The sequence below is a fragment of the Nothobranchius furzeri genome, chromosome 1, assembly GCF_043380555.1.
Source record: "Nothobranchius furzeri strain GRZ-AD chromosome 1, NfurGRZ-RIMD1, whole genome shotgun sequence".
Classification (NCBI taxonomy): Eukaryota; Metazoa; Chordata; class Actinopteri; order Cyprinodontiformes; family Nothobranchiidae; genus Nothobranchius; species Nothobranchius furzeri.
The window spans coordinates 45,100,185-45,127,213 of record NC_091741.1 but is presented as its reverse complement, the minus strand read 5'-3'; the positions used below and the strand labels follow the sequence as shown (position 1 = coordinate 45,127,213).

Here is a 27,029-nt window from a genome sequence, read left to right as displayed (position 1 = left end):
TCCGAGTCGATGCCTTCAGCAGCATCTCCGGCCAGTAGGGAAAAGGTAAAAGCCAGATGTGTCAAGAGGAGGAGTTGAAGGTCTTTTGGGGATACCTGCTGCACATGAGCAACGCGCGAATGAGCTAATCAAAGTGTTTTTATTGATTTTTAGCATGTCTCTGTAGTTCCTCGTGTCTGCCAGAGAAACTGTAAGATGCAAAGCTTTAACAAGTTCCTTTTCCTGTTTTAACCCAAGCGCTGCATGTCAAGAAATTGTACACAAACAGCATTTTTTCTATGGCTGCTCTGTGTATTATGACAGGAGAACTGTGTGCATTCAATCTTTTCTCCTAAAAAGCCCTTTATTGTAGATGATCCAGCAAAGCTGAGGTATTGCTATTTATACATTTTCTCCCTTTAATTGGCTTCTGTTCTTCCACCAAGAGGCTTATGTGGTAGTTAATATTTCTCAGCAAGGAAGCACTACCTGAACGGTCCTCGGCCCCTCTGCCTCCCTCTCCCATTTGTTTGCCCCCTCCTCACCCTCCTCCACCTCTCCTACCTTGGTTTCTTTCATTTTTACCAACGTGACCTCAAAGCTGCATTAAGTCATCCCAGCTTTTGGAAGGTAAGTGTTGGATCTTGTAAAATCACACAAGCTGAGTGCTTTAAAATGTCATTATATGCCCCTGCCCCCACCCCACCACAATCCAAAGTGAAGGAATTTATGAACTCAGATAAGCTGAGAAGCTGAACTTCTCAGGTAGTTTGGTGATTACAGTTGACGACTGAATACCAGCTTACAGAAAGCATGGGTCTAAGTGCCGCCAGTATTGGGTCCATCGGAGTGATGGCGGTCCGCGCCCATGTGTAACAACATAACTTTCAGTTTGAACATCGTCCTTGTGCATCCTATACATCCCATTGCTCACTAGACATTCAGTCTAGACATAAAATCCTCCTTGCCCTCTTTGACCAATACTCGGTAGTAAGAACACATTTAGAAGTAGCTTAAGTCATTTTTGACTTTAAGTTTTAAAAAATACATTAGAAACCTCAAATGGCTTATAGGAAGAACCCAAACCATATTTCCTCAATTTTGTTTATGATGATGATGATGATGATGATGATGATGCATCAATGAATAAGTCGCGATTTAACTGAAAATGTAAACACAATCTATGCTTACGCACCTGTGGTCCAAAGGTTACTCTTTTGGATCAAAATAAACATTACTGCAGTCATAAGTAGACATATCTGAGGCATATTAAAAACACCAGACAGAGGTGCCATATTCTAGGAAATGGACAAAGTCAACATTTAGTCGTGATTGAACATGTTGGTGAAAAAGGGTCATCAAAGACAAAACCTCACATTTCCTTAAAATTGGTGGAAGAAGAAAAAATTAAGTCACATTTCATATGTTTAAACTTATAAAAAATCAAAACACAGCTTTGGTTGGTCAGTAGGCGAAGTGCAACAGAGAAGGTGAGAGACAGCAAAAATGCTACAGTCATTAATAGTTAGGGGGCGTTTTCAAACCATTAGTCCAGTGGGAGCTGTGCCTGTGTAGTAGGCCAGGATGTATTTATATGTTGTGGTTTGTAGACACAAGTGGTCATGCAAGTCCTCACAGCTGTACCTGCATAAAAAGGGGTACACCTACAAATGGTCAAACACCAAAACTGCAGTCAGTAAATTTTCCCTTCTGGGTATCATGTATATTCTGTTTTGACTCTTTTCCCCATTTTAATTAAGCAATATCATACAAGAGGGAGTGCGTTGTTGCTGAATATCAGCACTGGTGTGATTCGGTCGTAGCGGCCGAGTGCCGGCGTAGATAATCACACCAGTGCTGATGTTCAGCAACAACGCACGACCTCGAGTGTGATGTTGCTTTTATACAACAGTTCCACCTGCTCATTTTAATTTTATAACAATAAGCAGCAACAGATTATGATTTGTTCATTTATTTAATTTATCAGGCTCCGCCAACACAAATGGTCCCAGCACGAAATGGAGACTCAGACAAGGCTGTTGCTGGGCAACACAAATGTTTTCTACAATAACGGTTAGAACATCTGTGGACAGCGGGGTGATATGGTTTGTAAACCGTCCCAGTGCTGTTATAGTCCGATATCAGCACTCTTGGAAAGTCTCATGACCAATCAAATCACTCGGTCGGAACTAACTGTTGTATAATTATAAATATTTAATTACTTGCAAGTGTTTTTAATGTGCATATCACACATGCTTGATAGATAAGTGGTTAACTGCGTTGGTGAAGACTTACCCAGTCATCCTTGAGGGATTGTTATTTAATCCTCTGTTTATTTAGGGTATAGATCTGTATTTGTACCCATTTATCCCATTATTGTCCCACCACACACACACACACACACACACACACACACACCTTTGTGCTTCTTGCTGCTGTCCTTTATCCCCTGTTTTCTTTGTGTGTGTTGTTCTCTCTCTGGAGGCTATATGTAATTACTGTCAGAGGGGGACCTGCACAGATCTCTGTGACCTTGGACACTAAGACAAGAGTCCACTCCTGGCACATGGGACTATAAGCTGTGCGGTTGTTGTCTTTCCACTAAGCTGAAACGTCGTCGTAGTTAACCAGTTAAATATAATATGTATTAGCCTAAATATTTAATTTGTTTACATTTTAGGCATGTTCAAATATGTTCTGGAGCTTTTTCCCCCTGAAAACTTAGTAAGTTGTAGTTTAATATGAAGCATATCAATGTGCACAGAGACAGAACTCAGTTTACTAATACATATTTCCTGGAGCAGATTTTCTGTTGTTTTCCACTTGAGGTTCCTTTGCTAGACTGGTGCTAGAGTGGGTTCTTTGAAAAAATCAAACAGCCAGACGGCCATCTTAAGGTTTGATCCTTACACTACTTAAAATTGTTCTTTCATTTAATTCTTTAGTTGTTTTAAGAATCACAAGCTCAAGTGATTCAACATCTAATTTGAATCTTTGAGATATATTAGTCTCTATTTGTCTTTTTTTTAATAAGAAAATACCCCAGATTTTGAGTGTTTGTTGGTCTCCTTGAGCCATTTGATCCTCTGGACCAGAAAAAAGTTGGTTCCAACATGGAAGCAGAGCTTAATTAACTAATTCCAATTCAAACTTTGGCTCTGGTTTAGCACGGGAAAAAAACATCTCTATAGATCTAATCTCAGATCAGCCTTTCTTTACGGACTTCCTGGTCTAGCAGAAAACCTACTCCCCTTTATACCTCACACAAGTGTCACCTCTGTGGTACTGCATGACTAGGCGTGACCCTGACCAACAAACATGCTCAAACTAAGCCTCAGCTGCAGTGCAGTTGGCGCTACATCCTGTCTGGTGCTTGTTTCCTGGCACCTGTACAGACTCATAATGAGTGGAGTCAAACCCCCCCCAAACCAGGTGCCACCACATCCACATTATTCACACTTCTACCTTTTACATGCAGCAGCTGTTCATCACCTAATGGTGTTGGAACCAGCTACTGGTATAGGAGAGCAGGCAGACAGCAGAACTTAAAATTAGTCTGTCTTTGGAAATTCGGTTTTCTTCTGACTTGATGATTCAATTTTTCATGGCTTTGTTACTTTGTTTTCATTGATGCTACCAGAGAATTTAATTCATTTATTGTTCCTACCTTATTGTGTTGACTCCAGTATGAGAATAAGAATTGCTTCTGCATTTCATAATTATCAAGATGAGTGGTCCCTAATTGGATGTCTTGTCTACCCAGCTAAGTGATTACTTTATAGAACTAAACTGAAGCATTCACAGGTTTAAATTGCTTTTAATCAGGTCAGCAAAATTTAGTCTCTTTTTTTAAATAAAGAAATGAGTTTTTTACTTTTTTTTTTTTTCAAAAATATCTTTCCTAAAATCAGTTTTGTGCAAAGATGTGTGGCATGTTGCCCCCCCCCCCCCCCCCCCCCAAGTAATACTAAACACTTCATCTTTTACGTCCTACTGGTTGAAAGTGGAATTACAACTGTCGTAAATAACCCTGCAGCAGTCTGCTGTAGCTAGCGCCAACTACAAGCTAACACTAACGTGAACCAGCTGATACTAAATATGCCACAAATTTAAACGATCCACACTGCTGATCAAGAATATTACTGCTTCCAAGTCGAGTAACAACGCCAGGTCATCATAAGCCCGTGATCTTACAGCCTCCTTTTGCTTCTCCAATGTTCACCCTGGTTTTAGCTCTCTGCTTTGACTCCAAAGACATTACTATCTGACTTTTACTTCTAGGCTCTACCATTATGCCAACGAAAAAAAAAACCCCACTTCTTTTTTAAAGAGGTAAAGAGCGCCCCCTAGGACAGCTACCCTCGCCACCAAACTGTTAAGTGCTGTTCCTGGTCAGCAGAGGGCTGCAGAGTGTGGTCCCATGTGAACTTGGTAAAGTTTCTACCTACACAATCATTAAACTTCACTTTTAAAGGAACTGGCTGAAGTGTTGAAGACTGCTTGGTGTCGCTTTGAAAAGCCTTCTGCAGTTGAATAGAATAATTCATTTGAGGCTGTTTAAGAAACTAGTTGTGAAGTTAAAATAGAGAAGATTTTCGCCAAAAAAAGAAGAAATTCCTCAATCTGCTGAACATAAAATAAACATTGAATATGGCGAGCTGCGCAATGTTCTTATCAAAGTGAAATAGCATTAATTTATGTACTGTTATCCCACAGCGTATGCATTCATATGCAAACTAAAGCCACTTTACTGCTAAATTATATCCATAAAAATTTTACATACTGTGTAATTAGTATTCATTAAAATAAAATTGTTTCTTTCCATGCACTAGCTGAAACAATGGTTTGTTCTAATTTAGTCATCTTGAGAAAGCCTGACTGATTAAATTTAATATTCTTTGAAATCGTAATTAATTTTGTTCAGCTTTAAAAGTTGCAGAAGACTTGACAGGACATAGTTGCTCTTTTTCACTTTTCTAGCTTCCAGGCGCTCCAGAAGATGCAATATTTAGAGGTCGAACCCTGCCTGGGCGATCTCTCCCCTCTCAAAGCATTCATTATTAAATCAGATACGCAAGTTAGCTTCTAAAAAGGTCAGCTCACCTGTCTGTTTCAGGTGAGTTGCTTTGGATTACAGGTGGAAAATTAACGTCTCGGTTACCATTCTTCACAACTCCCGCATGCTCGATTTAGGCTAATGTCAGCATTTGAATCCACTTCCTAAAGCAGAGTGGCTGAAAGACATTTTTCACAGTGGAGTGCCACTTTACATGTCCAAACAGGGTTCACTTCGAAATTGGCCAGATTTAAGCACATTTGGAGAAAACGGGTCCATTTTTGGACTCCTCCTGATCAAATGAGGTGCATTACCTTTGACGGTTCTTCTCAACAGTTGGCACAAAAAAGGTTGAGAACAGACCCGAATGAAAACAGAGACGCAGATGCCGCCTCCGTTTACAATTTTCAATGATGGCTTTTCCAATTACACAACAGTAATTTGCCGTAAAAGGCACCAGACTGGAGGCAGGAAGAGAATGGAGGAGTGTAATTGATTGTAGGAGGGGTTGGGGGGTTCCACATGAGATGCAATCCATATTCCTTTCTAGTGGGAGTGGAGCTATATATGTCAAGTATGTGGATCATTTGTTTTTTATAGTAATCCTCTTCAGTGCTTGGCACATGCTGACAATCCCTAAAGCATCAGTCAGGAAAGGGAGTCAATGGCACTTTACTCATCTTAGCTCCCATCTTGTCACTTCCCCCACCTCCCCAAGTAAGCTCTGTCGGCCAATCACATAATTGTGTAACAATCCGGTTTTTGAGGCTTGAAGGCCTCTCGAACACTTAAACTATACCAGAGATACCTTTTACTGTCAGAATACTCTGTTATTGTTCTTGCAGCCAAAGCTTGTTTCTGTCCTCATGAATATTATGAATTTCAGACTAACGAGTGACCTTAAACATGAACTTTGCCCAGTAATCCCGCCTAAACTGTCTGAACTAAATTCACTCTCCCAAAACAAACCAGCTTACCTTTAATGTTTTATGAGATCGCTTTTAAAAAAAAATAACGGCGGTGGATGACATTATGAATCATTTAGAATTTTAATTGCATAGCAGTGCAGCCTGATTTCTGTCTTATTTTCATCAGTTTGCATCTTTCCTATCATCTGTAGTATTTCTTTGTTTTGTTTAGTTGATGCTTTCATTCACAAACCTTTGTTTTGTCTGAAAGCATAAACATATCTAGAATCAAAAAGCAGCTCATTAGAACAAGTTTTTACTACTTTAAATCACCACAAGTCTGATGTTCTTATTAACTGATGTAAACAACACAATCCTCACTGGTGTGAATGAAAGATGGTGTATCTGTTATTTGAACATGATGGTCAAACAATCTCAAGGCCTTAAAAGGAGCAAGATCTCTGCTCTGGCTACTTTTATGTATCGTCTGTCCTCCAGACTGTTCTTACTTTCATCTTGGTCATTACATTTTAGCTTATTTTTTGAATAGTTTCACTCATTTCTGTGATTGTGTCTTATTGTGTTCCAGTTTCAATTTAAATTAATTTTTTCTTAAAAAAGCTGGAGTCGTTTAAAGAAGCAGCAGGTGCTCCTTCAGCCTATGCTTCTGTCAAACTGTGATTATTTATCCTTCTGCCGTTTAATGGCTTTTGTAAACAGCTTAATAGTATTCACTAGAGCCTTGGGATGCCTGCTAAAAGGGCACTTGAATCACTGTTTTCATTGGCGTTTTGTCCCCCCCACCCGTCTCTGCTTACACACCGTGTGCTACAAGATAATCGAATGTGATCATAACCAACCTGTGAAACTATTGTCACCCCATCGTCTCCCCTCTGCCGCTTCTCTCCATCGTTGTCAATTATTTCCATCTTTTAAAACCTAATCGCTCCAGTGCTACGTGCTGGGCATTTAAAACGTAATTATATATGATTTACAAACAGCTGCAGCCATTACGAGGTATAAACAAATTACAGAACGAGGGAAAAAAAAAAGGGACAAAGAGATGAAGACAAAAAGAATTTGGCAAGCATCAGGCTCAGTCATTGGTTTGGCTGCTTTTTGGATCATCGCTTTGGCTCTCGCCTCAACACAAAATGAGTACTCATGCTTGACACGGTTTACCCCTTTTGCAGACAGATATTTGCTTGTCTTTATGCCAGCATTGAATAGGAATTTGCCTCTGTAATGCAGTGCGTACTAGCGGCACTTCCTTCCTAATGCAGCCGTTTCTGTTCATTTAGTGTCTCGCTGGGGCTTTGTGCTTGTCTAGGAGTTTGCTCATTTTACACCAGATGGTCGATTGTTCCTCTCCTCTCACCTGCGGCATGTAAAGTTTAAGTTTGGTTTATTATAATTGGAGCCAGAAAAAAGTTTCTATTGTGATCATTTATAAGAGCTACATTAAACTCCAGATGTTGCTCTATTTTTTCATTTAATTCTGCTTTAATTTTAAACCAAATGCTTTGTCTGGTCTTGGTCAGTGGTCACACAGCTAAGTAGTACAAAACTGCTCAGCTAAAATATGCAGTTAACCCATGTAGAATTGTACGTTTCAAAATGCAATGCTTTAACCTAGGGCTGGGCGATATGGCCTAAAATTAATATCACAAAATATTGAGGATTTCGCCTAGATGACGATAAATGGACGATAACTACAGGTATGAGCAGAAACAAAAGCTGTCCACTAGGAGGGGCTGTCGCATGTATTATGTTAAATCACATTTTTATAGCCTCTTTTGCAAGACACACCATGCCGGCAAATCGGCGTAATATTACCGCAATGGTTTGTCTATAAAAGCGCCATGGCGTTGCGCGAATTTTGCGGCATTCGTTCCGCCTCGCTTGGTAGTAATATTGCGGTAATGGTCTGTCCTATGCGCCCTGACGCAACAGAGGCAGATGTCATGATGACGTGGGGAGTTATTGCTGAGCTCCGGCTGGCAAATTTATTGAAAATGAAAGTAAACACAGGCAATAAGGTTTAGCCTGGCAAGTCAGACTAAATAAATGTATTATTTAGTCTGGCCACGCTCCATTGACGGTTGTGGGGCGGGTTCTACCGTTGTCTTTCAAATGATCTCCGCATTCCACTGGACAATGAATGTGACATACTCTTGTTTCACTCTGTTGCATCCGCCCACCCACCAGGCATATAGAGTGCCCTGATTGGCCCACAAAGTGGATAAAGCTCTGTGATTTGTTCACTAAGCAGATAGAGCACTATGATTGGCCCACCATTATGGACCAATCACAGCTCTTAATGTGTTTGAAACCCTTCTAGAGAGCTGTGATTGGCCAGCCAGAGTCCTGGTAGGAGCTGCGGAGGTTCCAATGGAGCGTGCCTAGACCAAACTTTGCAAAGCAAGAATTTGGTCTAGTTCACTAGGCTAAATAAGGTTTGCTTTTTGAACAAAATCAGCTGAGATGGCAAACTAGAGCGTCGCAGCACTCCACGAGAGCCTCTCTGTTAGAGCTGAAGCCCAGATCACCTGAGTCTGCACAGGGACTGATGGGGACAGACACCTTTAGGAGCTGCTTGTTAAAAAATACTTAATGATCACGGCTTCAATCGCAATAAAAAGCAAGTTGTGTCCAAGATAAACGGAAGTCTGCGGCAGCGCAGAGACCGCCCCCATACCCCCTTTGTGCCGCCATCACCTAAACTTTTATAAAATTGCCACGATTGCGCCACATTACCGCCACGGTCTGATCTTATAAACGACCTTTATCCTCCCCAGGGAGCCGCGGCAAATCCCGTTTTGCAAACGCTCTGGTCCTGTAAAAGCAGCTTATGTGATTCATGGTGCTAAAGCTTCTTAAAGGGACATGAACGTTGCCAACCTACACACATCTATTGACATGGGAAAATTTATCTCTATAAGAGTCAGAAATTTCGATAACGACAAATTTTCGATTTATTGCCCAGCCCTACTTAAACCCTTAGAGGTCCCTCGAGCATTTTTTTTTTTTTTTTTTTTTTTTTTTTTTTTTTTGCGCAGGCAGTCAAAATATTTTTGAATAACTTTGGCTGTGCTGATGCAATTTATTTTATTTTTTTGCTCTGGTGTGTGTTTTTGGGGAAGTTTACCAAGAATAAAATGGGACTGATTATTTTTACAACAAAATTTGGATTGTACCTACAATTACCTGTTTTTTTTTTCTATCAAAAGCAAATCATGCATTAGGTCTGTTCTACAGACAAACACCACATAGCTGAATCTGATACATTCAACTGAAAGTTGTGGATGTTTAAAAGACTTAAGGTGTGAATGTGCAGTCACCGGCAATCACCGTAGCAGTGGGTGTCCAATGAGGTGTTTGGACATCTCTGCCCCGACAGCTCAGAATAGACCAGAGCTTTCTTGGCGCTCTAAATCTATTTGCATTCCGCCCTGTTTTTTCCTCCAAGTTTGACATGCAAATGAATGTTTCCTGTGCTAGTGGTTGGCAGCTGTCTGCCTGCCTCGGCATAGATAACCGTGGGAAAACAACATCATTATTCATATTTTCTTGTTCTCTACCAGCATAAATAATTTTAGGTGTGAATGACAACTAGCAGCAGTTGTATGGAAACAGAGAGGTGTGTACAGTGTCTGCCTGCAAGCTGTTTGTTTGGTAGCAACGTGCATCATCAGCAGAACTTCACAAAGGACACACGCTGGCTGGGTTTATTTGCGAGAAAACGTAAATGTGAGAAGGCATGTTGCAGTAATAGGCTTTTCTGTGTAAAACCAGAGCAAACGTGCACAACGGGGAATTAATTTCTTCTGTTTTATTCCTACATGCTTGAACTAAATCAGTGACATGAACAGAAGCTTTATGATTTCCACCCGTTAGTTTTTTTGGTATGAATAAGTATGACCTTAATCTGGCTCTATTACCCACAACCCCCCTTTTTCAGGTGTCTGATTTGTGGAAATGGGTTCTAAAAATATCACTATGGAAATTCATATTGGCCACTTCACTAAACTAGCTGCAGTAATTACAGCCAAAACACACTCGAAGCTGCTCACCGTTTGAAAACGCTTCCACACATGCGTCAACATTTTCCTGAAACACACAAACACACCATAATAAGTGATGCTCTCAAAGATCCACGCACTTAGTTGAGCTCTCAATCAGCTGATGGTAGAAATCAGACAGGCATCACTTCCACATCTGGCACACACACACACACACACACACACACACACACACACACACCACTTTATTGACAGTCAAATGCTTGCCTTGGATCCACCATAATAGGACAGATGATATAATGACTTGAGAGGCCATAACGGCCCACTGGGAGAGCTGGCTTAACTCGGAGCTCCATTTCACCACCAGGGTCAAACCAGAATAAGCTGCATAGTGCTAATGGGCTTAACGGCTTCAAAAGCCACACACTATTTTAGTGTCATTTTGGTGATGCCGACTGAAAGGGTTAAGATGGAATTTGACTTGATTTAGTTAGCTGCATGCTGTTAATTTTGGCCTTTTAGAGTTTTAAGTTTACTAAAATGTTTTTTTATATATTTAATAACTATAAAATGAAATAAATTAAACATACACAATACAGCAATACACATGATCACAATGGGAGAAATGTATTGAAACATAAATGTTGACGTGAGAGGTTTTAAATAACAAACCTTCAAATGTGTAATATCAAAAAGGCTCAATTAGCATTAAAAGCCTAGTTGTGCATCGAAATATATTTAACTTATGTTAGATTTATAAATCCATTCCTGAACTTTTACTGGGAAGTACTTTTAATCTCATGTCAAACGCAAGCCCCGTGGGCCACACCAGAGTATAGATTTAATGTGGCTCTGAGATTATACACTGCTCACAAAAATTAAAGAGACACTTTAAAGAAACAATTAGATACATCAGATCTCAATATGAAGTTGGATATCTATACAAATAACGACAGGGCAATGTCTTAGGAACAAAAGGATGCCAAGTCTTTAAATGGAAATAAAAGTTATCAGCCTACAGAGGGCTCAATTGTGTAGACACCCTAAAATCGGAGTGAAATGAAAATGTGGCAGGTTAGTCCATTATTTCAAAAACTTAATATCTGCAACTCAAATTGCTTTTCAGTATCTTGTGTGGCCTCCACGAGCTTGTGTGCATGCTTGACAACATCGGGGCATGCTCCTAATGAGACAACGGCTGGTGTCTTGTGGCATTTCCTCCCAGATCTGTGTGAGGGCATCCCTGAGCTCTTGTACAGTCTGAGGAGCAACCTGGCGCCGCCTAATGGGCCCAAACATAATGTCCCACAGATGTTCTATTGGGTTTAAGTCAGGGGATCGTGACGGCCATTCAATTGTTTCAATTCCTTCATCCTGCAGGTGCTGCCTGCATAATCTTGCCACATGAGGCCGGGCATTAGGAGAAAACCAGGACCTGCTGCATCAGCGTAGGGTCTGACAAAGGGTTCAAGGATTTGATCTCCATACCTTATGACAGTCAGAGCACCATTTCCTAGGCAGTAGAGGTCTGTGCGTCCCTCCATGGATATGCCTCCCCAGACCATCACTGACCCACCACCAAACCTGTCATGTTGAACGACGTTGCAGGCAGCATAACGTTCTCCTTGTCTTCTCCAAACTTTCGCGTCTATCACAGGTGCTCAGGGTGAACCTGCTCTCGTCTGTAAAAAGTACAGGGCGCCAGTGGCGGATTTGCCAATTCTGGTGTTCTTGAGCAAGTGCCAGTCGAGCTCGATGGTGCTGGGCAGTGAGCACAGGGTCCACTACAGGACGCCGGGCCCTCAGGCCATCTTCATGAAGTCTGTTCCTGATTGTTTGGGTAGAGACATTCACACCGGTGGCCCTCTGGAGGTCATTCTGTAGGGCACGAGCAGTGCTCAGCCTGTGCCGCCTTGCACAAAGGAGCAGGTATCGGTCCTGCTGATGGATTGTGGACCTCTACGGCCCTGTCCAGCTCTCCGAGAATAACCACCAGTCTCCTGAAATCTTCATGTTCTGGAGATTGTGCTGGGAGACGCATTAAACCTTCTTGCTGCAGCACGTGTGGATGTGTCATCCTGGAGAAGTTGGACAACCTGTTCAAATTCTGTAGGGTTAAGGAATCGCCTCATACTGCCAGTCGAGAGCCAAAACTAGCACGAGTGGAAAACCAGCCGAAAAAGATCAAGAGGGAGAAACTTGAAATGACCTCTACACGTTAAACCAGTCCTGTTTTGAGGGTTTTGTAATTGTTGCCACTTTAGTGCACCTGCCGTTAAGTCCACGAACACCAATACAGCTTAAAGTGATTAGCAATGCCCTCAGCTGCTTAATCAACCAGGAAATTATCAGACAGGTTTAACTGATTTCATGCCAGGCCCATTAAAAGTGTTCCTTTAATTCTTGTGAGCAGTGTACAAAACACTTATCATAAAACCACTAAAACTCCAAGTCCCAGAATGCATTGGGGCAGGCAGTGCCATCACAAACCCAGTGGCTCTCTGAAGCCAGAGGACTCTGCAGACGGAACAAAAGTGGACCCGAGTTCACGCTGCAGTTTTTCAACATAGAAGCTGAGAAAAAAAAGTTTGAACTTCTCCTACAAGGAAAGGGCCAAAGTCTGCAGCGGGTTTTCAACTCAGACATTCTGAGCTGAAATGATCAAAAGAAGAGAAATGTGAGACCTTTTCCTCTGTGGTGAAAATGACCCAAGCAGCACACAGCAGTCACCTTATTGATGCTTCTTCATTCAGACCTGAGAACCCTCCACTTCCCCTGATCCCGAATAACGATGAAGCTGGAAAAAAAGAAAAATAGGAGACATAGCTCTGGCTTCTGTCAGAGCTGCACGATTTGCCTAATTAATATTTATGTCACCCATTTAAAGAGGAATATTTAAAGGTGTACGTTGGGAGTTTCAACAACGCTTTTGGTGCTGTCGTGTATTTTCATTCGAAATAATTAGTAAATAATGTTGAGACATTTGCATCTTTCATACTTAATTTATTCAAACAAAAGGACAGAGCTTTTAATATTACCAACCCATTAAAATTGAATTGGAAACTCCTGTTCTAAAAATTAAACAATAGAACTAGTTTATTTACAGAGCTAATTTATTCTGATTGGTTACAAAATAACTAAAAACACCCCAAAAATATCTAAAAGAAACTGCTCATTGTAAAATCCATTTTCCTTTGCTTATCCGGGGTCGGGTTGAGGAGGCAACAGCCTAAGCAGAGAGGCCCACACTTCCCTTTCCCCAGCCACTTGGACCAGCTCCTCTGGGGGAATCCTAAGGTGTTTCCTGGCCAGCTGAGAGACAATGTCCCTCCAGCATGTCCTGGATCTCCCTTTAGGTCTACTCCCTGTTGGACGTGCCCAGAAAACCTCACCAGGAGGCGTCCAGGAGGCATCCTTACTAGATGCCCGAGCCACCTCAACTGGCTCCTCTCAGTGTGGAGGAGCAGCAGGTCTGCTCTGAGCCCCTCCCAGATGCCCAAGCTTCTCAAACCATCTCTGAAAGCTCAGTCACCCTGCGGAGAAAACTAACTTCAGCCGCTTGTATCTGGGATCTCATTCTTTCGGTCACTACCCAAAGCTCCTGGCCATAGGTGAGGGTAGGAAGGTAGGTGGAAAGGTAAATCGAGAGCTTTGCCTTCCGGCTCAGCTCTCTCTTCACCAAGTCAAATGGGCACAACGACTGCATCACTGCAAACGCAGCACCAATCCTCCTATTGATCTTGTTCTCCATCTTTCCCTCACTCTTGAACAAGACCCCAAAATACTTAAACACCTCCACTTGGGGCAGGACCTCGTCCCTGACCTGGAGAAGGCATTCTACCCTTTTTGCGACTCAAGACCATGGTCTTGCATCATTATCAAATAAGCTGCTTCATTAATTGCAAAAATGACTCTAGAATGAGGACTTTGACTCAACGATCCATTGATTTGTTTGTTCAGGAGCCCAGTTGGAGAGTCTGATGGAAGCGATGAGAGCAGAAATCGCCACCCACCCGCCTGTAGAGGGGTCGTACTCTGCACGCCGAGGGGACTACTGCCTAGCTAAATTTGCTGACGGTGAATGGTGCGTATGCATTTTAATCCTAATGTCAAAGCAAGCTCATAGATTCTTAAACATGTGGTAGATGAACTAAACTTTAAGAACTTGAAACAACCCGAATTGTGTCTGTGCCGATCAGAAAAGCTCTTCGTTGTTCATGTAGTGATCAGGAGAGAGTTGGGCTCTATCAGTTTGCCACCTCCTCGGCCCTTTTAGACTAAGCAGTTGGTTTACAGAAACAGTCTTCTCTTCATTTTGACTGCTGGATCTCTGAAGCCTGCAGATGGTCATGGGGACAGATAGAAGTCAGACGGAGGGAGGGAGGGAGAGTGTGTATCAAAGAGGTGGCAAGTGGGAAAAAAAGGATCATGAAACTGATTAAAAACCAAATGTTCACCTAACACAGGTGCTGTCCTTTCATTCTGTTCTGATTGTAAGGCCAAACACCAGTAAATCTGCTGCACAGTGAGAGTCAGGCCATCTGGGGTGAAACGCGTTTGGTGCTACTAACGAGACACTTTTAGATTTCAGTCTTTTTGACTGTGCCCATACGTTTCACCCGACTAATTATGTTCGCATTCCCATTGTTCCTTATTTATATAAGTGTTCTGTGATGTGTTTAGAGTGACGACTTGTTTTAATAAAGTAATTAAAAATGTGCTTCCTTTCATGGTCTCAGAACGCCAAACAGTGAATAGAAGAATGAAACCGCTGTTCATCAGTCACGATTTGCCGGTCTTTCCTCGTTCTCGCCTCTTAACATCTGCTTGCTCGTTACTTCATTCTCACTTTGCACATGTAAACCTGATTTTTTTTTTTTCCTGTACTCCTTCTTTTTCAGCCAATTTGTCTTCGTTGCTCTCATTTACGCTCTGGAGTCAGACAAGTGACGGTCAGATGAAACGATGCTCTGAGTCGGGCGGCGGGGAAAGCAGCTTCTTTAGTTGGGGGCCTCCGTTTGTTGTTCCTTTAATCTCTCTCAGCCCGTTCTGTTTTTGTTCATTATTACATTGTGCTGGAAAATCAAAGATTACAATAGAAAACATGCAGGTTTTCATGATTAGCACTAATGCTGTTTGATACAAGAAGAGGGGGAAAAGGTTTGAATTTGTCTTTTATTGCAAAGAGGCCTCCATGCAATTTTCGCAGGCCGCCCATGTCCTGATAAGATCCCTTCTGTCCCCCTCCTCACACCCCCGGCCTGCTCATCCTATCCCGCTCCTCTGCCCCGATCACAACAGACAGATCCTCCAACACCTTCTCCCCAGGGAAATAAGCACAGAATCATTTACTCATCTCCTTTTCCACTTGTGCCCTCTGTCTTCATCTCTGTTTCCCTCTGCTCTGCTCTGCTTTCCCTCCCTCTCCCTCGTCTCTTTCTTCCTGTCTTACCCCCAATTATTCCTGTGCTGCTGCAGGTACAGAGCCAGGGTGGAGAAAGTTGAGTCACAGGCAAAGGTGCACGTCTTCTACATTGACTACGGCAACGTGAGTAACGTATTGGCCTTGGATTTGATTTAGTGATCATTTGTTTGCATGTTTGAGGAGATTAAGTGTTGTTTCTGTTGTCTGGTACTCAGAACGCTTCCACCAGCACTTCTTCTGAAAGTCAGGCCCACTACTAAAGAGATTCTATTGTTTCATTCACAAATTGTTTTCTATTCATGTTCAAGACACCTTTCCGTGTCTTTGAGCTGATGATTTGTTTTAACTGAGACAAAGCAGGCTTGCTTGTGTTCTCTTTTGTTGTTTGTTACCGAAGCAAAACCAAGGGTGCAGCCAAGTGCATCATTCTGACTCCTTTCATTCGAGGAAACATCCTCCCCCTCCTTGGATGTGTTGTTTAATTTTTTTTTTTTTTGTTTAACTCTGATGACGAAGGCGCTTCATCCTGCGTAGTCTGCCCATGTGCGTGCACTTGCTTGCATCATCACCAAGTGGCTCGTGCGGCCAGCCCCCCCACCCCCCTCCGCCCTGTGGGAGTTTTCCCATGATGCAGTGGAGCGGCACAGTGTGCGACTGACCTCAGAGCAGGGGACAGATCGCGGTTTGGCTGGCAGATGCGATGCATCCTGGCATGTTGCTGAAAGTGTTATTCTCTGAGGCTGACCTGGTGCACACAGAAAAGACAAGCTGATATCCGCGGTGCCTTCGTCTGTAGCAGTTCTGCGTCATTTCAGGTTGACTCAGACCAACCTTGATTTTTGTGGGTCTGTGTCACGAGCTATTAGTTGACAGTATTGCCACCTCTGTCAGGTACAGGTCGGCGGCCTGAGTTATTATGGGATCATTAGCAAACACAGCTGAGCACTTTTGTCATTTCATTTTTTAAAGCCCACATTCCAAGAGCCATCAAACTCTTAATATCATGTAGATAAATCCTCGGTTCAAGATGCTCTCCGTCTAGGTCGGATGAACGCATTAACCCAAGATATGACGGGTCGTCAAATCACTTCCTGACTCTTAACGGCTTCATTAGTTTGACTGTGCAGCACCCTGTGGTGTTCATTTATAGATCAGAAGGAGACATCTACGGTGTTTCTCACCTTTAGCTTGAGGAGCTTGGTGAGAAAGAGCCTCGGTGCAGGTGCAGCAACAGCTGTAGAGTCATTACTAGGTGACGTACAAGAATATGCAGCAATTCATCAAGAGGAATGACACCTGTCCTCCTTTCACAGTTTATGCTGTCACCAGTAAAGTGACATAAACATTACAGAAGCGATTCAGAATCCAGGAAGTGAATTGCAGCACAAGGATGAAGCGACATCTGGAGAACATGTCTGGTTTTGTTAGAGGTCATCCTTTATTTGTCTTAGCATGAGTTTTATCGATATATATTCAGTTTTATTAAAGGTCAATTTTATACGCAAACGTCCGATTAAGAAAGCATTATTAAGACAATGTTGGAAGTTATGGACTAATAGTGAAAAGAAAAGCACGTGAAGTCCAAAAGCTGTTTATTAGATTAGATTTAATTTTGTCCTCCCCTTGCCCTTCCTCAGAGAGAAGTTGTGTCAACTTCCCGTCTGGCTGTGATGCCTCCCGCCTTCAGCACCAGAACCCTGCCAGCTCAGGCCACAGAGTACACCTTCGCCTTCATCCAGGTCCCGCAGGACGTAAGTGCACAGACGAGAACCCGCAGCGCACGCATTCATGTTGCAGCCACAAGCTGCAAAATTAACTTTCACATATCGGCTTCTTCAGTCTCATTTTCTGCCAGCTTTTGAAAGTTGACTTTTTCTGGCAAGACATGAAAAGTGTTTGAGTTTCACAAACCACACAGGGCGATAAATCTGGAGCTGATGGGCACGGCAGAGTTTTTATTCAGGCAAGTTTGAGGAAAATCATCCTCGTGGATTGTGTCCAACGTGAAAATAACCACAAACACTAAGATGCTGCAAAACACTAGACGGGCTGGGAGCAAACTAATAGTAGCAAGCAGGAAAAAAATCCTCCAGGCTTTAATGCATTTGTATTTGAAAGATGTATTTATTTAGGTCAGATTAGCTCACCCTAAACCAACAAAACTCAAACCCAAAACCTTTTAGGTGTTTTTTTTTTTTTTTTTTACATTTTATTGGTATCACTTGTAAGTCGCTTTGGACAAAAGCGTCTGCTAAATACATAAACATAAACATTTAAAATGTGATTTTTTTATTTCCTAAATCTTGGTAAATCTAGAAGCCTGACTTCTATTCCTGGAGCAGTCTCAGGAAATGTAGCCATTCCTTAGATAAATGTGCACACCTGTAACCAGTGTGATGTTCTTTTTGTGTTTTTAGAAAAGTAATGATTTTAAAATCATAAATATGGGAACTAGTTTGCAAATGTTCAATACTTCAGATCTTTCCACCCCAAAAGGCGTGTGGGTTAGGATGCTGAGGTTGGTTCTGTCACCTGTCTCCGGAGTCGGTAATAAAAGTGTCATCTGTTGGAGCCACCCGGGGGGCACAAGCGTCACCTTCATGTTCCAGCTTCCATACAAACTCACAGGAAGCTGAAGCCCACGTTTCCTGCTGACACGCACCTCACCCTTCTCCTGCTCATCCCGCCTTCGTCACTCTGCATCTGCTCCTCCGTTTGGTCGTCTGGTGTTGTGCTGTCTGCCGCGCTGACAGCATGGTGCCCCACTTGTGCTGAACCTGTGCTGGAGAGGTGGCTGCCTTTCCCTCCTAACCTGCCACCTAACCTGCACAAGACATCTGTCTTCACAAGTCATAATTGGCTTCATAGTTGCTCTCAGAAAAGTTCTTTTCTTGGCACTAAAAGTCTGTCAGTGGGATGAATCCCACTGCTGCTTCCCCGTGGTTCCTCATCAGATATTCTGTAAAGTGACAGTATCTTCAAAACATGTCACAATCATGGAAAACGCCTACAGTTATTATGTTTTAAAGAAGGAAATAAAACTTTTAACAGAGGGACTCTGACTTGTATCAAAGCAGATACATTTAGTTTTAATACGGCTTTCATCAATGATCACAAACCACCCAGGTCACATGTTATCCAGGGTATCCGCGGGTCCTTAAAAAGTCTTAAATTTGCTTTTCCAAATTTAAGGCCTTAAAAATCCTTAAAAATGACAAATAATCCTTAAATAAAGTTTACAAAGGTCTTAAATTACCAAAGACCCAATAAACAAGATTCTTTTATTTCTATAAAATTTTATAGCTTAGATTTGGTCAAAGTGGCCTTAAAAAAGGTCTTAAAAAGTCTGAAATGTGGCTCCTTTAAACCTGCAGATACCCTGTTATCATCCCAGTGCTTAAGCTAGGTCTGTGGTTTGCTTCTTCTAACTTCTCATTAACATCACGGTGAAACCCACAGGCCATGTGAGATGGCTTTTGTTTAAAAACCTGATACTGCAGCGTAAAGGTCAGCAAACAGCCTCTGACACAACACGTCCTCCCTGTCGTTTTCAGAAGACTTTTTGGTAACACGCTTTATGAAGGTCGTGTCTAACGATTTAGAAGCATTCCATGTAAGAAGTTCCTTCTAAACAGGAGCTTTTTGTGGAGGAAAACACTTCAATTCTGACAAGTTTGGTGTCTAAATGGAGCGAGTAGCGATAAGGATTAGACGTTTCTCCTGCGTCAGTGTGTGAGACTCTTGTGTATTGTCCCTACACGAGCTGCATTCTTTTCTTTCTCCTGTTTTCCTTTATCTCCCGCCCGCCCAGAGCTTCCCTGCAGCGCCTGCGACAACTTGTCCAGATGGGGGGGTAAAAAAAAAGCCCCTCAGTTTATGCCTTGAACAAGCTTCCTGACCCACACACACCAGACACACACATGCCCAAGGGTGGCTAGCTGTAAGGCGGTTGCCATGGAGACAAGACCAGGGTGAGAAAGAAGGGAGAAGCAGAGAGATGATGTATGGGAGGGACAGATAGTGGGCAGAAAGATTTTGTTTTTCTTTTTGTGTGTTTTTGTTTTGAACTGTCCTCCTGTCTTTGGAGGTGCGACTCCCTTGTTTGTCTCGTTTTCACCCTGACGGCTGAAGGACACGAGGTCAGGATTGTACTGCAGCTGTTCCACTGTCTTCACCATATGTTCAATCAAACACTGGCCTTTTCAGAGCGGCGAAGGTTAGCGAAGGGAGAGGCAGTTTTCTGAGAAACGAGGGAACATGATGGCTGAAGAACAGAAAAAGCGCCTTGACTCTGCTCTTTTTGACGCATTACAATGTTTCTGTCACCGACACCTTTCCTTACTTCTTCATTCCGTTAATTGTCCTTCGTCCTTATCATCAGGAGGATGCCCGTGCAGATGTGGTGGACTGTGTGGTGCGGGACATCCAGAACAGCCAGTGCCTGTTAAATGTGGAGTACGCCGGCGCCACCTGCCCACACGTCACAATACAGTTTGGAGACACCAAGGACGACGTGGGGCTCGGCCTGGTCAAAGAGGGCTTGGTCATGGTGGACGTGCGCAAGGAGAAGCATCTGCAAAAGATAGTAGGTGGACGGATTAGAAGCTTGGCCTAGGGTGCAAATTTATTCTGTCCTTTAGTCAAATGATGAAACCTGATCTGATTTTATAGGATGCTGAATGCATGGTATATAACTCAGGCTTGTTTTATTTGGTGCTTCTGTTTTCACACATGGTTTAAAATGACATGATTGGCATTTCGGCAGGAGTTGCTGCAACTTGGTAACAACAGTGTAGTTCAGGGGTGGGCAATCCTGGTCCTCGAGGGCTGCTATCCAGCAGGTTTTAGTTGTTTACCTGCCCCAACACACCTGATTCCTGGATGAATCACCTGTTCAGCAGCTCATCAGGCTCTGCAGCAGCCTGTTAATCACTAGTAGATTCAAACCAGGTGTGTTTAAGCAGAGAAACAAGTAAAACCTGCTGGACAGCGGCCCTCGAGGACTGGGATTGCCCACCCCTGGTGTAGTTAATCATGTGTGCTCATGTTAGCTGCTGGCAGGCCGAGGCTGTTTACAGCAGCGTCTGACAGAGGATGCCAGCAATGACCCTTTTTGTTTCCCCGTTTCAAGTTTTGTCGTTTGTCTCTGTTTCTCTGAGATGGTCGTGCTGCTGAGGTCATTTTCAACTATTTGAATGTGCTCCGTAAAAACACGGTGCCGAGCACAGACAGTCCGTCTGGCTCCGTTTTCCTGATATTTTTCTAAATGTTAACTAGAATTAGATGGAAATAAAAGTGGCTTTGTAATGTGATCTCACACACACCAAAGACATGATACCGCTCCTCACTTGTCAGTCCACTTTCACGCATAACTAACCTTTAAACTCCTCAGACGGTGGCCATTTTGTCCAACCGTCAAGCTTTTCTCATTTACTTTCCTGTCGTTATGCTAATTCCCCATCCCCCCACCCACCCACCCACACACACACACACACACCACACACACACACACACACAGATTCAGAGCTGCTCTGTACTTGGAAGATAAAGACAAATGAAAGATACTAGTTTTCTGCTGTAATTACTGCTCCAATATTAGTCACTCTTTTTAATTATTTCTATTTAGAATGGAAAGCACAAAGAATAAAATGTGTGTGGAGTGTGACGGGTTAGCAGGAGGAACACACTTGTTGATAAAATCTCACTTCCTACCTCCCGGCTGCTGCGCCGTAGCAGGTCTTGTGACTTCTGACCTCCAGCGAGTAGCCAGTGACCATAATTCAGTCTTGGGATAATGGAGCCCACAGACCAGCGACAGTGATTAAAACCTCCGAGCTATTGGGCTAATAGGCTTATAGACTGCACACAGATTTAGGTTTTGTTGGATCTAATGCTTCCTGTTTAGTATGCAACAGCTGTGTCTCCACACGCATTTGCCCCTCCTTGCCGGCTCCAGACAGATATTTTGATCTGGAGAAAGCTTAACAAGCAGCCGTGTTGCCAAAGTGCTTACAAGTGTGTGTTAAAGTAAAGCTCTACAGCTTTTCTTGTTGATAATTCCACCCATCAAGTCCGCCTCTGGTTTCTGAGCCGTCATCGGGATCTTCCACATGTTCTACTCAGTAAAATGTTGATCGGACTAATTTTGTTTTTCTAAACGCATCACCGATGCATCATATCGGTTATTTCTCTGGCTGCAGAGGCCTGAACGGAGCATCGGGGTTGTACAGATAAAAGTTAGCTGTCAAAAGTATTATCTGTGCCATGACTCATCAGCTGCTGACATTTCTTTAAATGGATGCTTTCAAAGCCGTTATTACAGATGTAAAAAGCCTTCTGAAGCAACAGAGTAAGCTCTGAAATGACTTCAGTCCCTATTGATGAACTGGTATAGATAAACCATTGTTTGCTGTGTCAGATGGCTGGATTTACCATTCCAGTCGGTGGTGAATAGGAGCTCCGGTGATCTACAGTGGTGGTGTGAACGTGGGGTCATTTGTTTGCGAGATGCATGCCGGCTCAGTGATTCATGAGTGCCGCGACACCCGCGACAACAAAAAATATCGTCCTGCAGGAGCAACAGCCAAAAAATGTTTTAAGATATAACCTTTCACTGCCCTCTGGATCAGTGCCTCATTCTTCATCCCTTTCAGCCTTTGATAGTGCAGCATGCAAACATTCTCACTCTTTCACCCCCCCCACCCACCCACCCACACACACACACACACACACCCAGACTATTGGCCCCTTGGAAAAGTCCCTTTTGTTACCATCTTCCCTGTTTTTTCTCTCTGTTCTTTATCCAATGCTGGGGATTGGAACATGGTCACTGTAATCTGTACTCAAGTTCTAAAGTATTATATAACAGATGGGCTGTAATGTTCATTGGCACTTGAGCGGCCATTAATAGTCAGTCGTGAGTGCACTGAAGGTTAACACCAGTCTTTCAGGGTGGCATTGTCCCAAGAGAGTGAGCAGGGGGGGATATTCATCCACTTGGAGTTTATTTCCTCTTCAAGTGCCTTTCCACCTTAAGCTGCACTTGAGTAAATGCTCACATTGTGCACCATATGGGTCGCCATAGTTTAACGGTTAGGGACAGGCGTTGTAAAAGTCTGGCTCAAATGATGATCCTGTGCTTGCTGGGGATTTTTATGAGTAGCTGTTTAGAATAAGCCAGGACAGAAAAGAAGTAGGCTGCAAGGACCAACCACTCAAATGTATATCAGTTAGTGTTACTCATGCACATGTTAAACTCTCATGTGCTGATCTTACGTTACCAGAGATATCCTGACCAGATCACAAACATCTGTATTCATTTGACTGGGCTACATTCATCTCCTGATCTCTATTGTTGACCTACTTTCTATATTTGCATCACCTATGTTGTAATAAAGCACCAACTCTTCACTGGGCTGCAGCAAAAAAATAATAATTAAAAATTCTTTGGTGCTCGAGACCAGCTAAAAGAAAAATGTAGTGAGCTTCAGGTTTAAAATCTGTTTGTGGGTTTTTAGCTAGCCTCAGCTAAACGGTTTACAGATAGACTGTTCATACTGCAATGTGTGTTTGCAGGAATAATGAGACAAACCCTGTGATCTGTGTCAAACTGTCTCCCTGCTCTGTGATCTTTCACACACGCATACGCATTGATTCTAATGACTAAAGATTAGAATACAGGATCTGACCCAGTTCACCCTCATCAGGACATTCCATAACCCTCACACTGCCTTTATGGGTGACCCTGTCAGGAAAGTTGACCATTGAGCAGGGTTAGGGTTAGGTCCACGTGGCAGGGGTGAGGAGAGAGAGCACCACCTCACCCCTGCCACGTGCACCTCAAGGGATAAACCATCAACCCTGCTCCATGGTCAACTTTCCTGGCAGGGTCACCCATAAAGACAGTGGGAGGGTTCATGTTAAGTTTCATGGGTTTAAAATATTTTTTAATTAATCTTTCCTTTTTAGATCAGCATCAAAGACGGGAGGAGTGTGGGGTTTGTGACAGTGTTGGTTCATAACGAGACATGTTTGTGTCAGTTGTTGCCTGTAACTCTCATTTCCTCTCAAAGAACACGTCGGTGTTGCTTCGGTTTCTCCGACATCTGCTTTCAGCGTTCCAGCACTTTGAATCCAGACGATCCCTGAGATCCGTTTTTACGTCATTAATGCCGAGTCTCCATCAGGCTGTTGTTGTATTTTGGTGCTCCTTGGATTGCCAGGTACAAGTGGTTGCCTTGTAAAGTCACCTCCTCTGGTACATGTAATCAACATGTTGGTGTCATAAATGAGCTGTTAGTGAAGCGCAGCAGCTCAGTAATAGTAGCCTGAGGCAGCCAGATTTAGAGCAGTGTCAACCATGTCATTTGGTCTGATTGCCCCCGCTGGTAAGGTGGGGTGGGGGGACGGGGATTTCTTTTCTCCTGTAGAAAACAGGACATGTATGCGACTGAGGACGGTAAAGGTCATGTGGTAATGATGATAGACACAAATTAATTTGGTTTCACTATAAATAAATGATCCATAAAGATGATCAGAACATTTGAAAAACACAATTATTCCTGTAAAAAACCCTCAAATGTGCGTCATCCTCCTTGTTCTCTTTAACCGTCACACGCTAACTAGATGCACGTCCTCCTCAGACACACAGAATTCTCAAATGGTCCTGGAAACAAAAGCATTTTTCTCATCAATGGCAACATGCCACACACACACACACACACACCTTATCTTTGCCAGTTCCAACACCCCAGAAGTTCTCCGTCTACTACGACTGTTATTATTTTTTATCACTCATCCTCCTCCTCACTCCTTTTTTAAAAAACACAATATTAATCTCCTCCAAATGGAGCTGCGGCGTGTCATCTGGACAGCAGCTGGAAAGAAGCTCGTTTGGCGTCTACATGATCTCATTTGCATTTTGTGTTTCAGTGCTATGTCATGATGAGCAATAATCCCCAGGAATTAGAGTGGAGAGCTGCTCAGATCAGACCTGGCAGTGGCCTGATAATGAGCAGTGATTTAAAATGTAGTTATGTGTGATTATTTGCAACTCAAATCAGCTGATGCTGCCCTGAGGGGCTGCTGTTTCTCTAATGTCTTCTTTACTATTTGAAATATTAGTGTGGCGTAACGAGGCACAAGTGGTGTGCGTTTCCTTTGAGAGTGGGAGAAAAGGGAGGACTTGCTCAACTGAATTACAAAAAAGACTTTTAATATATTTTTCTTTCTGCCTGATTGGGTACCAAGAAAGGGCCTGCAGCAGCTATTTTTGACCGGCTCGCAGAAAGCCGCACCCAGGCCAGATATTTCTTCGTCCAAGATGTAATGAGTCTGTCATGGCAGCTCAAGTGGAAGATGGCTGTGTGGTTAGCAGCACTATCTGTTGTGCTCGAGTGCTTTTCACCAGTGTTTTCTGTCAGCAGCTGCCAGTAACATGACTGATTCGGACGGTGGTAGGCCCCTTCTTGTCCAGTCACCTCAGCTAGCTGACAGTTGTGCTAGCCCGCAACATTTGTCATCATAGCAACGCAAGCTAATAATGTCCACTGTGCTAATCGCTAGTCAATTACAAATGCAGATGTGTCTGTCTCCTTGTCGTTGGCACAATTATTATAAATCAACTCTGCATCATAGGCATACGCATCATTACCAATGTGTTCCTAAAGGACTAGATACAGCAACAGCGTTCATATTGTAAAGCAATGTTTACTAACACCTTTGTAAGATGCTTATTGAAATGCAGTGTGTTTGAGTGTGTCAGCAGAAGGCAGACTGTAGGGAAAACAGCTGTGAGGTGGCCTCCTTAGAGTGAGAGCGACAGATGAGTCCTGGAATCTTTAATTACCCAGGAGCCCCCCTGGGAAATATACTTTTTATTTTTTCCTTTATCTTCTTTGGTTGCGTCGTCGCTGGATTCCCACACAGGCACACGGGCCTCGTGTTTCATGTGTGAACGTCTGAAGTAGCGGAAAGCTTTAAGAGGTCAGGGGAGAGTCCTTTAGCTGCTGGCTCACAATAGCTTCAAGGCAGGTTCTTGTCTTTCCTGTGTCTTTTTTTCTGTGCACAAACTGCTGCATTTGGTACTTTCATAAGTTCACAGATCTCTGTGTATAGTTAGCAGCACAGCAGGGTGATTGTGTTAATGGAGTTTGTGTAGATGAAGATGGAGTTGTAGCTGGATGAGGGGAATCCATACAGGAAATCCGTGAGGAAGCTCTCACACACACACACACACACACACACACAGTGTGCCTGCAGCAACGGCTTGTTCCATTTACTAAAGCACAGCTCTGCAGCTTGGTACATACTCTGTACAGTGGGGGGGGGGGGGTCATCTGGTCCACTGGTACCTCCATGTTGGACCACGGCTACAGACGCCGATAATTTGCCTTTTGGGAATATGTGGGGCAGTCTGAACATTACAAGCATAGCACAGATGGAGAACTACTTTTTATTTGCTAGAGCTTCTCAAACACGAGACAGTCTACTCACTGTCCACTTTATTAGGTACAGCTAACTAATACTGGGGTTTACTGCCTTAAGGCACCATGTCATAGTCACCTACTGCTTGCTCCATCCATCCATTTTCATCTGCTTATCCAGAGTCGGGTCGCGGGGGCAGTAGCCTAAGTCGAGAGGCCCAGACTTCCCTCTCCCCAGTCACTTGGGCCAGCTCCTCCAGGGGAATCCCAAGGCGTTCCCTGGCCAGGTGAGAGACATAGTCCCTCCAACGTGTCCTGGGTCTCCCTTTAGGCCTCCTCCCGGTTGGATGTGCCCGGAAAACCTCACCAGAGAGGTGTCCAGGAGGCATCCTGACCAGATGCCCGAGCCACCTCAACTGGCTCCTCTCGATGTGGAGGAGCAGCGGGTCTACTACGAACCCCTCCCGGATAACCGAGCTTCTCACCCTATCTCTAAGGGAGAGCCCAGCCACTCTTCGGAGAAAACTAATTTCGGCCGCTTGTATCCACGATCTTGTTTTTGCGGTCACTACCCAAAGCTCATGACCATAGGTGAGGGTAGGAACGTAGATCGACCGGTAAATCTAGATCTTCGCCTTCTGACTCAGCTCTCTCTTCACCACGACAGACCGATACAACGCCCGCATCACTGCAGATGCAGCACCAATCCGCCTATCGATCTCACGCTCCAGTTTTCCCTCACTCATGAACAAGACCCCGAGATACTTAAATTCCTCCACTTGGGGCAAGACCTCATCCCTGACCCGGAGAAGGCATTCTACCCTTTTCCGAATCAAGACCATGGTCTCAGATTTAGAGGAGCTGATTCTCATCCCAGCTGCTTCACACTCTGCTGCGAACCGCTCCAGCGAAGATCACGTTCTGATGAAGCCAACAGGACCACATCATCTGCAAATAGCAGAGACCTGATCTTCAGGCCGCCAAAACGGATGCCCTCCACACCTTGGCTGCACCTAGAAATCCTGTCCATAAAGGTAATGAACAGAATCGGTGACAAAGGGCAGCCTTGGCGAAGTCCAACTCTCACTGGGAACAAGCCCAACTTACTGCCGGCAATGCGGACCAAGCTCTGACCTCGGTCATACAGGGACCTATCAGCCCGTATCAGAGGGCCTGGTACCCCATACTCCCGGAGTACCCCCCCACATGGCCCTC

General features: G+C 43.5%; 1 protein-coding gene across 1 annotated transcript in view; it reads left to right on the top strand.

Moving 5' to 3' along the window:
- The window catches only part of snd1 (staphylococcal nuclease and tudor domain containing 1), a 225,577-nt gene that overhangs the window by 186,298 nt on the left and 12,250 nt on the right, over nucleotides 1–27,029 (top strand). Inside the window, exons 19-22 of the mRNA XM_015959730.3 lie at nucleotides 13,926–14,049; nucleotides 15,444–15,513; nucleotides 17,028–17,141; nucleotides 19,772–19,975. Of these exons, the coding sequence (XP_015815216.3) occupies nucleotides 13,926–14,049; nucleotides 15,444–15,513; nucleotides 17,028–17,141; nucleotides 19,772–19,975 (512 nt within the window). The remainder of the gene's footprint in view (nucleotides 1–13,925; nucleotides 14,050–15,443; nucleotides 15,514–17,027; nucleotides 17,142–19,771; nucleotides 19,976–27,029) is intronic.